We start from the raw sequence: 12,998 nt of genomic DNA on the forward strand, positions 1-12,998 counted from the left end.
GTATCACAACTTACTCCGCTTCCTATGCTAGCAGTCGGAGGTCGTTCTACAGGGTTTTCAATGGTAGCTACTGATGGGTCAATAACATACTCACTGAAAGTCTTATCATGATGAGATATGGCTTCAAGTATATCATCATCAGTGGTAAACAAAATAGTCTAAAGAGAGGTGATATTCAAGTGGATGATATACATATATATTACATGGAAAACTCATTTGATACCCATCAAAATGTTTAGCATTTTCTATTACACGGTTTACTGTTATTATTATAAATACAGTGTACAAATTATAACATTTAAATGTACATCCATATAATTAATAATCCACCCAGATCATAATAATGAAAATATGTTTTTTGATAATCTACACATATGCTTACAATGTTTTGCAAGCTATTGGTAAATATTAAAAGGCTTTTGTAAACAAAGTATCAGGTTTTGAATTAAGATTTTTTAATTAAAGATTTTCTCATAAAACTTTTTCTTTCAGAATGTTGACTGTGGAACATGTAAAGTGATTTTCAGTTTATGATTAAAAATACTTTTATGCATCAGAAAAATTTCAAATTTCACATGTGAAATATTTACAATCTCTAAATACTTAAAATCATTTTAAAAGAAAAACTTTATATTTTATCCATTATTTTCACAATATCTGTATGTGTTCAGTATACTTTACTAATCTTGTAAACATTATAAAAAATTAGGAAATAAATATAGATTATGCATTTCTCATTCTAAAATGATTACAAATTATAATTCAAAAACACAAATGTTTAGTCTAAATAGTTAAATGTCATAACATACATTTATATATCTCTATTATTTTTATTATACTGATCTTTCAGTCATTGCTGGCAAACATCACAGAAGTTACAATAATGGGGTTCACATGCACTCATTATTACCACATGGAGTAATATGGAACTGACCTTTAGTCTTTACAAAGTGACTTGTCGTGGCTATGGTTTAATGGATTAACAATGATGTTTTGTAAAATACAGTCATATTTTAGTAAAGTAGAGTCATATTTTGGTTTTAATAAATTATATACATGTATATACAATATTACTACTTATAAATAAATTCATAAACTTACTTTTCTTAAAACAGAACAGTAAATAAATAAACATAGCAAACAACTTATCTTCTAGTTATGATGACCTCTGTACTTGTTTCTTGCTTCTAGTAGGTTGCTGAGCCTTTAAAAGTTTGCACTTGGAGAATGTGAAATGAAATTTGTTCTTTAGGTTTTATATGTATATATATTTGAAATAACCAAAAAATCATAAGTAATTATAATTATACATTAGAATTACACTATCATTTATCAAGCATAGTAACTGAGTTGTATTTGAATCTAAAAAGAAATACAAAATTTTAAGCAGACTACACACACAATCTATCTTCTGAATATCTTGTTCTGAAAGAAGGAAATGGCTATGTGGCACTTGAAAATGGCTGAGAAAGTCACTTAGGGGATATTCCAAGATTTTGATTGGTTATTCGCATTTTATACACAGAAGTGTATATAAGGGAGAATTTCCAAAAATTGAAAGAGTTAAGTAGGGCTACTGTGCTTGATTAAGTACATGAGTGATATCTCAGTAAATAGAAAAAGACAGATTATTATTTTATATTCCAACTTGTCAATGTCAGTAATTTGAGTTCTTACTTTGTATGAAGCTACAGACTTTATATTTTGATATCACAAACATCTAATTTGAGCCAGTGCTGCATTCAATATATCATGCAACACACAAAAATCAATGTTTAGATGTATTTTTTTAATATTTACTTTTAAATTAAGAAATTAACTCATATATAATATTAGAGTTTGAATTACTATCTACAATTTGATACCAAATTTATAAACATAAATTCATCAAATAGTCATACAATTAAATTTTGAATACAAATCAGCAAGTGGAAAGACGTGGCCTCTGACCCAGGACCAGAGCAATACCTGCCTCAATAAGGTTAAACAGTGAAAAGGAATGAATGTACATTGAAGTTCTATTTAAGGACTGGTGTAATTCCAGCTTCTTAATTCACATTTTTCATGGATTTCAATGAGTGGTTGGAAGACTGTCAACTTTTACTTTGTGAGCCTTTGTCAACTTCAAATTCTTATTTACTATATCATTAATGGTACAAAGAAATAGGCCCAGCTTTTGGGTGCATTATGGGTTAAAGGGTTCTCTTTCATAATCATAGTCTTCACTTTTTGTGTAAACAAATTGCTCTGGATTTGTTTGGGATATTTAAAAGTCAACTACTTCCTTAAATACTTTGCTGTGCAAGTTTTTATACTTTTTCAAAAAGCAATGAAGGCTCATTCTTTCTAAATGTTTTGTCTTTAACACTACATTGTTTAATAATCTTTCTAATAATGTCAATGTTTGGATAGGTTGTATGTATATGTGTATTTTTCTTATAGCAAAGCATCTGCAGAGGAATTGAACCTCTGATTTTAGTGTTGTAAATCCAAATACTTACCACTATCCCAGCAGAGGACAGATAGGTTGTGACATATATTCCTTCTGCTATACTAATGGTTCCATTTTACTATTACACAATCAGCAATTTGTCACAAACCAAATACAGGTGCTGTACATATTACTAGTGGCTTCTTGATGTGCATCTTTGGTAGTACACAACTAAATTAACACATAAAAGCCACCATTTATATAAATTATGATCAACTCTTTACATTAATAAACATATAAATGTGTGTTTTGAATAAAGTACTGGTATATGCATACTATAACTGAAGTGTTGGTATGCACATATAGATGAGTGAGGAATAGAATACTGTTTAACTATATAGTGACGGGTCACAGTTCAAAGACCATGTCATAGCATTTGTGGACTTGTATTCAAAAGTTTACTGAATTACTATTCTATAAGTTTGTCTGCTTATGTTTGGTATTAAATTCTGGATTATAATTCAAATTTTCATATTATACCTCATTTAATTTCTTAATTTAAAAGTAAATATTAAACAAACACACCTAAATATTGATTTTAGTGAGTCACATGGTATGTTGAATGCAGCACTGATTCAAATTAGAAATTTGTGATGCCAAAATACTAAATTTATAGTTTTATATGAATTAGAAACTCAAATTACCAATATTGAAAAGCTAGAATATCAAATAACCTTTTCTTCCTTTTCTATTTGCTGAGGTATCATTATATTTAGTAAATCAAACACAATGGACCCCACTTTTGGAAACAATCCCTTATATACATTTACTTTTATATATGATATGCAAATAACCAATTGGAAACTCTAAATGATCCCTCAGTTATTTTCTCAGTCATTTTGAAATATAAGTGTGTATAAAAGCTAAAAAAAATTATTTCTTTTCACATGTTTCATGTGCAAAATTTTTTAAGGTTTAGCAAGCTACAAGTAGCAACCACGTACAAAGGTCATAACTAGAAGAGATAATTGTCTGCTTTATTTCTCTATTTATTGTTCTACATTTTTAAGAAAAATACATTTATGAACTTGTTTACGAATAGTAATATCCTATGTACATATACAATTAATAACAACAGATATGAATGTATTTTACCAAATGCTAGTTCATTAAAACATTGCGAAAAGAAGTAACTTTGTAAAAACTAAAGATTAGTTTCAGATTATTGGATACGGTAACAAGTATATGTGTGCTTTGTCATTGTAAATTCTGTATTGTTAGCAAGGAACGGCTGAAAGATCAATATAATAAAAATATATAAACGTATAATGTTATGAGATTTAACATATTCAGACTAAACATTTATGAATTTTGTTTTATAACCTTTATCATACCAGAACGAAAAAGGCATAATTTATATTTATTTCCTAATTTTATATGATGGTTAAGAGATTGATCAAATCCATACAGAGATTCATCAATGAAAATAACACAAAATATAATACTTTTCTCAAAAACATTTGATTTAACTAACTAGCTGTTATAACGATTTTGTATATGAAATTTGAAATTTTTCTTATACATAGAAGTGTCAGATAGGAAATAAATGAAAATAAAAAAGGCATGAGTAAAACAAAGCTTAATAAACCTTATGAATTAATGATTAAATCTGATAGTTTGTGTATAAAAGCATTGTAATATATACTGATAATCTGCCAAATTTCGTGAACATATATTTCGTAATTTAAAAGTAATAACATAAAAACTATAATAAACACCAAATGGTAATAAGGTCTGTCCCAGAGACTGAGCCCATGCTGAAAGGATTAATGTCTAAAATTAATAAAGTACATATACCAAAACCAAAAGGTTTCAAACTTCGTGATAAAAATCAAGTAAACTATATACGTTTTTGTTCCACATTCCTCCTAATTTGTCCATTTTGTATAAATAGCATTTCAGGTCTTTTGACTCCCAGAAATCACTGCCCAAGAGGTTTTTCATTTAATATGAGAACTCTTTAACTAAGTTGGACAAAGAGGCTACATATTCCTGATATACAATTCATATATGCAGTATAATATATTTAAAAGTTGTAATTTAAACACCAAAAGCTGAAGAAGCATTAGAACCAACAGGATTAAATTTCTGATAAAAGCCATGTAACACCAAGATGTTTTGTTGTTCTTCTATTTCACTCTTAACATCAACATGTTTACATGAATTTTATTACCAATCTGAGGACTATTAGATTCTACTACCTCACTAGATTTTGCTGTTTATATCATAACCTTTACATATACTTAAAGGTTTAATAAAATGTTAAGAAGTGCTTTAAACATACATCACCAAATGCCTCAGTTCCACCTTGAATACCACCACAGGCCTGCTTAATCTCACCCCTAAAAATCAGTCTGTCATCCAAAGTCATGTCCACTAATCTAGCACCACGGAAAGAATGAATACGGGACTTGTTGTAGTTCTGTTTAAAAACAAATTGTACGAACTGTGGATGAAATATTGCATTCAGTGCATTACTTATTTAAAAATAAGCTAAGTACAGATGATTTTACTAACAAAGAAACTACTGTGATAACAAATCTCATGAAGTTATATATTTCTGTGGCACTGAAAGTTAAGATAATAGAAACTTGATAAACAGATATTATAGTTCATTTCTTTTCAAATAATATCTTTTGATTTTTTTCCTACTTCATCATTTTGAATGAATTTAGTATAAACTTATTAAAGAGTATTTTGTTTTGATTTACAAAAATTCATACAAATTACATCTTCACAATTTTTTTATTATGCTGTGAATTTTTCAAACTTTTGTTCAGATACAATATTTTGAAAAAAAAACTTTAAAAATGTTTCCTGTCATCTTACAATTTCATTTTTTTAAAATTTTGATCAAAAAGTTCCATTTATACAATCAATCAATTTCAACTAGATCAGTTTTCATTAATATATTTTGTTTAATAATTCATTTTGCCAGCTCCAGTATTCATCAGTTCCAGCTACCAACTGTACAAAAAACACCAAATAAACTGACAAACATTTATTGATGATCTGATATTTCAAAATGTCATCAGGTCAAGCCAGGCAGCAATATTTTTGCTAATAATATTCTTGGTTTAAATTAATTAATATGGAAGAAATATACTTTTCTTTCAATAAATTATAAGACATTTTTTTGCATTGATATTCAAATTGATAAAATTGAAATCACATTTAATGAATAATAATTTGAGCATTTGTAACAAACAATTTACTGTTACTATAAAACACAACTTTATAAAGCATACCTTTACTAATGTTTTTTCATAGAAGAAAAGCAAGATAACTTTCAAACAAATAAAATCTAAGACAAAAGCATTTTCAGGAGTGAAAAGAACATTAACAGAGACTGCTAGAAAATCTCTATTTCTGTGGTTTGTTCTTAAACCTTCTAAGCTTCTAACTACAATCCACTGTTCTTCTCTGCATGAGCTAGACCTTGTAACTTTCTTGTGTTTGTTTGTTTTTTGAATTTTGAGTAAAGCTACATAGGGGGCTATCTGCACTAGCTATCCCTAATTTTGCAGTGTAAAACTAGAGAGAAGGCAGTTAGTCATCACCACCCACTGCCAACTCTTGGGCTACTCTTTTACCAATTAATAGTGGGATTGACTGTCACATAATAATGCCCCATGGCTGAAAGGGCAGGTATGTTTGGTGTGATGGGTCATTTTCTTGTAAAATGACTGATTACATCTCACAAAGTTGTTTTCACTCTGTATTGAAATAAACAGTTTACAACATGTTCTACACAATTGTACTTAAACTCTGCCTTATAGAATGCTTCATTAGTTGTTTGTTACATAACATGCTGTGAGATCAGATGAGGATATTGTGGAGCAAAGGTAGTACTTAACTGATAAAAAAAAAAGAGAAAAAAATCACAAGAGAAAGGTAAAACTGATAATTATATTCTAAAAGAATAATAATTTCTTAGCAAATATAAACTCCGTTGTGTATAGGGAAAAATTATAAATTTTTTTTTATAGAAAATATTCTTGGAATTGTACAGAATTGTAGGTTTGAACCTTTTTTTCATTTTTCTTTGCAATGTAACAAAATGGGAAATTAAAAGATTTCTTTTATGTAAATAAAAAATTAAACATTCTCACTTTGGAAACTAAACTATTAAAATGATGATTCACATACAGAGCACCAAAAGAAAAAATATATTTGAAAACAAGTGCTGAAAAACATGAAATTATAGTTCAGTACAATGTAATTCAGGGAGTCACATGCACCACTAAAGTATGTTGCACTCTTATTGGTGAATGGTTGATTCATAATAATTTGCACAAGAGACATATTGGAATCAGTCAATTCCAATGGAGGGGAGATAGAAGGCTTGTGGCATGCAAAATCGTTGTTTTTTAACACACACACACACACACACACATAAATATATATATATATATATATACACCCTTGTGCAAATTAATTGAAACAAATGGTCATTTTACAATATTTTCAGCATGGCAGCTGGTGTAGGCTTGCTGGACCCACTGATTTCCTTTAATAGTCATTTTTTCACACAGATGGCATCATTAGCTGTGCTTTGCAGTATGGTCGATCTATTTTTGGGATATATGATGAAATTTTGAGGAATATTACATCATTTGAAATTGAGATAGAAGGGCAAGGAGACCAGTCAAAAAACAACTTCTTACCAACTCAATGAAGAAAAAACAATATCAATGGGGTCTGAAATACAAGAACTGGACGCAAGAACAATTGAGGAAGGTGTTATTCAGTGACGAGACTCATTTCTTCGTAGAGAGTCAAAGAAGTCTGCATGTTTGCAGATCTCCAGGTGAGAAACTTCAAAAATCTCACATCAATCAGCTCATAAAACATCCCTTGAAGAAGATGTCTTTGGATTTTTTCAGCTAGTATGGCGTCGGAGGCTTACACATCGTAGAAGGTATGATGCAAGGACCACAGTACATCGAAGTTTTGCAGAGAAGAGTCATTCCGGAATTGAAAAAGAGATTTCCAGATGGATCTGGCATTTTTCAGCAAGATCTGGCTCTGTGCCAGACATCAAAACTTGTGAAGAATTTTATGACAACAATGCGAATAAAGGTGCTGGACTGGCCTGGAAACTCTCCAGACTTAAATCCTATTGAAAATCTTTGGGCAATTTGTAAAAAAAGACTTCAGGGAAAAGACTGTACTACAAAAGATAAACTAATTGAGGCCATAATTGAGGTGTGGTACTGCGATCCAAAAATTAGTAAAGATTGCAGTCAACTTGTGGACTCCATGCCAAAGCGGATTAACGATCTTCTGAAAAATAAAGGTGGTCATATCAAGTATTAATTTGTGAGTAATTTTTGGATTCTCAGAAATAAAATGCAAAAAATTGTAATTTTCCATCTTGTTTCAATTAATTTGCACAAGGGTGTATATATAGAGAGAGGGCATTACTGAAGGGGAATAGCTATTTATTTCAAAGAGGTAATGCACCTTAACAGAATATAAATTCTTAGACATGTTTTAGTAAAAATATTGTTAACACAAAGTTAGAATTTTCTTTTTCTTAAGTTTTGGCATTGATCTTGAGATGAGCACTTGGCACTTAAAAGATGCTGGCAGGCCTGAAAATGAATTAATTGTAAAATAACCAAATTTAAGGAAATTTCAATTAAAAATAATTCTATTTATAAATACCTTCATATGTGAAAACAAAACTGAAGACCTATAATAATATTTGAACATTGTTAGAGCCATAAATACCATATTTTGTAAGAACATTGTTTTCCAACTTGGAAAATTAAGTAGAATAAAAGATTACAAAATATAAATGTACTGATTTATGTATTAATGTCCAGGTATAATAGAAATACTCTTTAAATTTACAAATGCTTGGTATCATGTATATATGACAAATGTGATCAAATAATAGTTATCTGATACTATACAATTGACTATTAGACACATAAAAATGTTCACAATAAACATTATTATAATTAGTGAAATATGAAATATGCAGACATGAGTTCAAAAGATTTCTTCCTCCCCCCAAATCCTTTGTCATAATACAACCACTCACCCAGATCCGAATCATTGCCACCCTCACTGGATGGAGGAATTTCAAGAAAACATAATGATTGCTGCCAGGTGTGAAAGGAGTTAACCACAAGTGCATATCATCTTTAGTGCGATATACTCCATCAATCAGATTGGATACAACTCTTGGGTCATAACTGTATTCAGGAAGGACATTTATGTCTGCTGGATCTCCCCAGATCTGTAAGTATGTGATGTAATAAAAAACACTTCTATTCAAATACAGTCAAAACTGATGCGACAGTGGTGTACTTTGAGTAGAAAGCTATTAAATTACACAAAAATAAAAAGTGCATAACAATTTCTATCTTATGCACACCAGGATCTTAGAATCCTTGAAGCATTTAAAATGCATGTAAAGAACTGGAGAAACATATTTTCAAAATTGAAAGTAATTACGTGTACAGTATAATCACTACAATTTGGATAAATGGATATTACATGTATTCTTTTCCTAAATTAACAGAATTTGTTACATGAAATTCTTCAAACAGACTACATGACAAATATTAAATAAAAAAAAATTACAAATCTACACAGTCTGGAACACAAAAAACTATGAAAATATGCATATAAACAACTATTGGTTTTCATCCATACCTACACAAGATAAAAGATAACTTAGAATCTTCAAAAGTAGGAAAGGAAACTGAAGCCCTGATATCTAGAGAGCCTATGCTAATTTATCACTAAATTTCAAAATGACTTGCACACTTCTGACTAAAGAAAAATACAAAAATTACAAAATAAATACATGAGGCAATGGAGATAAATTACACAGCAAATCAAGTATGAAAACTTCAATTACTGGAGTTAAGAGTATTATGGATAATTACATGTCTATCAAAAACAAACAGTTATTAAATATCTTATGTACACTGCTTAGATATAGTATTAGAAATAATTACTAAAACAATAAATAAAAAGGGTGTAAAGACAAATCCAATGTAAGTATAATTCATTTATAGTGTACAAATGAGCAGTAGCAATGTATAGTCATGGTTGACAGTTTGGATTATGACTGGTTGTATCCCAACCAATCATGAAAGTGCCACAACAGTACAAAGACTATAAAAGTACAGGTAGTTATAACGTGTCCAGTTGTAGCATAAAATCCAGTTATGCTACTCAGAATTGAAATATCAAATGACAAGAATGGAGAAATAAAACATTCTGCTTGATACAGAACAAGCTACGTAAAACATTATGGCAATATTTCATTTTCCATAAAAGATATCAGCATTGCAACTTTAATAATAAAACTGGTCAAGAAATATAAGTCATGTACAAATGCTGACAACAATTATGCTGTAAATGTATGCAAAAATGTTACCTGGAGAATAGTAAAATAAATTCAAGAGCATAAATTGATCTCACTTTATGTATTGTTGCCTAAAAGCCACTGTTAAAAAATTGATAGGGCAATCAAATCACAAACATTGAATGAATAAAGCTGAGAATATTTGTTCTTTAGAAAAGTCCAAGTTCAAACTTTCTAATAAAATATCAGTGACAGTTTGTTTTGTGGCAGCAAGGAGAACGTTATTATAGGCAACGTTAAACACCTACAACAAAGCATGTTGGTGAGCCAATACAAGTATCAGTTGTCTTGCAGATTTACAAAAACTGATGGTACCCTGACTGCTGACAGATACAAGTGTATCCTTACCCATCATTTTGATCCTTCAAGAACAGGATACGTTGGACAGAAATTTGTTTCATTATCCAAAAAAATAAGAATCATAACAATACAGCATATGTGGCTAAATAATATTCTGATGGAAAAATATCAAGGGGACACTCACAACCATGGTTTGACTTACAAAGAGCCTTACTACAAATATTCTAGAGACTCTGTGGGCTTTTCAAAAACTTGTAAGGTCAAAAAGCAACCCAAAAAACTTAACTGAGTAATACAATACATTTGGAACAACATTCCACAATCTTACATTAATAAACTGTATGCGGTATGGAATGAAGGTGTAATTCTTTGGACAAAGTAAAGGGCTCACATACTAAAGATGTATTTCACACAGCATATTTGCTTTTCTTATGTACCTTGAGTGGTAATGCTTTGTACCATTAATAAATTCACTATCTAGCTGCCATTACTTGTTGCTTGTGACTCTTATGTATGTATCACTTATATTTTTCCATAACTATTTCCACTACAACATGTATAAAAAAGTAGACTTATAAAACTAACATTATATTAGTTTATCGACCACAATCTTCAGACTGATATTCTGAGAAATAAACCACACATTAGCTACAGTGTTTGAACAAATAATTAGTCATTCTTTCACACTTTTTTACCTTTTCCACTGAGGCTGGCTCTCCAGTGTGAGTGAATACTTCAATGCCATTCAGTCCAACATAATGCTTATCACCCCAAGTTGTTAAAATATTTATGGTAAGTTGCTTGCCTTCAGGAAGCACCGGAATAAAAAAATCACCACTGAAGTTGAGACTACAAGAAAACAAAATTCAAAAATAAAACAAACGATACAAAACTACTACATTTCACAAGTTGAAGTCTACATTTGTCTACTGATTTCATTCAAAGAACAATGAAATCCAAAATCTTGAAAAAAGTAATAATATGAACATAATTCCCACAGTTTTGGGATGAAAACTTTCATGAGATTTCCTGGACCACTGAGTAATTTCCAGGACCTTTTGAACTTAACTATTAGTTTTTTTGTGTCTTGTTTTTTTCAAATCTATTCTATTGTTAAGTTAATATACAGAAACAAACTTTTAAGTTATTTTAGCTTGATAATCTATTATGTCTTCCATAGATTCATACTTTTATGAGACTATTATAGGTTCTGTACTACAAAATGTTTGCATCAGTTAACCAACAATCCCTATTAACAAACAGAGAGTAAGTCAATTTTCCTCCTACATTTATAAAACTAATAAAACAAACAATAGCAATTTATAAACTTTAATAAACGAGTTTATCAGGTAATGATAAATGTTTCTGGTACTTTTAATCCTCTGTCACAGGCTTGGCCAAGATAACAGAGCTCATACTTTTTAAGTTATAAATAATATGTTTACAATTCAGGATTTACTTTGTGTATATTCACAAAATTGTAGTAAACAGTAAAACACTATTATATACAGAAATTCTGATTTTTTAAATAATTTTTACTGATTATTTGTCTGGAAATTTATGAGGCTTTTACTTCACGTTAAAAATACTTCATTTGTACAACCTCTAAAACTTCTTACATAAATATCAAAAGTTTTTTGGTAAAACTTTATATCTTACCTCTTATGTTTTTAACCCCATATCATCAATATAAAGTGAAAAGTTGAAAATAATGAAATAAAATGAATAATACCAGTTTTTATCCCCAGTAGTAACTTCACTTTTAATAAAAAATAAATAAACAATTATTCACCTTAACAGCTTCTATTTCTGACCCCTTCACATTGTTTTCTTTTAATATGATGATTTACTGCTCTACCTGAACTGACTACTAAAGCATTATTGCATAAGAAAGGCAATAAATCATGATGGAAGTCTATTAGTTGTTCTCCATAGAATCAAAGTAAAACCACAGGATCTAAGTTTTGTGTTTCACGATAATGCTTCAGCTAGGGTAATTGTAGAAAATTTATTTTACTGAAGTTTATGTGTGTGTAATGTTTCACACAGGATAAACTGAAAAGTTTAATTTTTAGATTTAATTATATGTGTTAAAATATATATAACATTAAATAAAAATAACAGATAAAAACATGTTTTTACAGTATTCTCACTTGGTTCAGTTTGCACTCAAGTAAACATTCATCCATAAACTTTAAGTCTCAGAAATTTAGTTGTCTGAAACACAATTCATGCAATTTTTAAACATGCATTTCAAAACAAAAAATATGTCATTCACTAAAAAAGAATATTCTAAAACTACTGTAATTTATTTGATTTCTAAGTAACCTGTAAATAAATTTTAAAAATTCCTTATGGTCTTACAGCAACAAAATATGATCATGACAACCAAACAATTCTGACAACTGTCACTTAACAGAAATAAAACTAGAGAACAACTCCCAATGTTTACAGAGAGGAAAATTTTTTCTGATTCTGCCTGTTGGTTACAAATGTGTCCATAAGCTAAGTAAGGCTAATCAGCAAACAATTTTGAAAGTTAGAAATACAGGGAAGGAAGATTTCTGGTGAGTTTGAATAAAGAAGATAGGGGGTTCATATCTCAGATTGTTGCTTGTAATTATGTATATTTTGAGCTTCTAGTTGGTTGAAAACTGTAGAAGCCTATTACTGACATTAGAAAATTCTGAAGTTGAGAAACAGGAGTTGAGATATGTCATGTAAAATAGAAAAATTAGTATTCAGATAATATTCATACTAAGTTTACTGACAAATATTGACATAAGTTAGGACTAAATTTTGGATGTAACACTAAAA

General features: G+C 29.5%; 1 protein-coding gene across 10 annotated transcripts in view; it reads right to left on the reverse strand.

Annotated features, from left to right (window-relative positions):
• Positions 1–12,998, reverse strand: part of LOC143237150 (katanin-interacting protein-like) — a 117,913-nt gene that overhangs the window by 25,689 nt on the left and 79,226 nt on the right. For all 10 annotated transcript variants that reach the window (XR_013019887.1, XR_013019886.1, XR_013019888.1 and 7 more), the window contains 4 exons: positions 10,877–11,030; positions 8,544–8,741; positions 4,776–4,913; positions 15–158 (listed from right to left, as the gene is read on the reverse strand). Coding sequence is in view for 7 of the 10 variants with exons in the window: in XM_076476077.1 (XP_076332192.1) it covers positions 15–158; positions 4,776–4,913; positions 8,544–8,741; positions 10,877–11,030 (634 nt within the window). In the remaining 3 variants the exon portion in view is untranslated. The remainder of the gene's footprint in view (positions 1–14; positions 159–4,775; positions 4,914–8,543; positions 8,742–10,876; positions 11,031–12,998) is intronic.

The sequence above is a fragment of the Tachypleus tridentatus genome, chromosome 13 (genome assembly GCF_004210375.1).
Source record: "Tachypleus tridentatus isolate NWPU-2018 chromosome 13, ASM421037v1, whole genome shotgun sequence".
NCBI classification, from domain to species: Eukaryota; Metazoa; Arthropoda; class Merostomata; order Xiphosura; family Limulidae; genus Tachypleus; species Tachypleus tridentatus.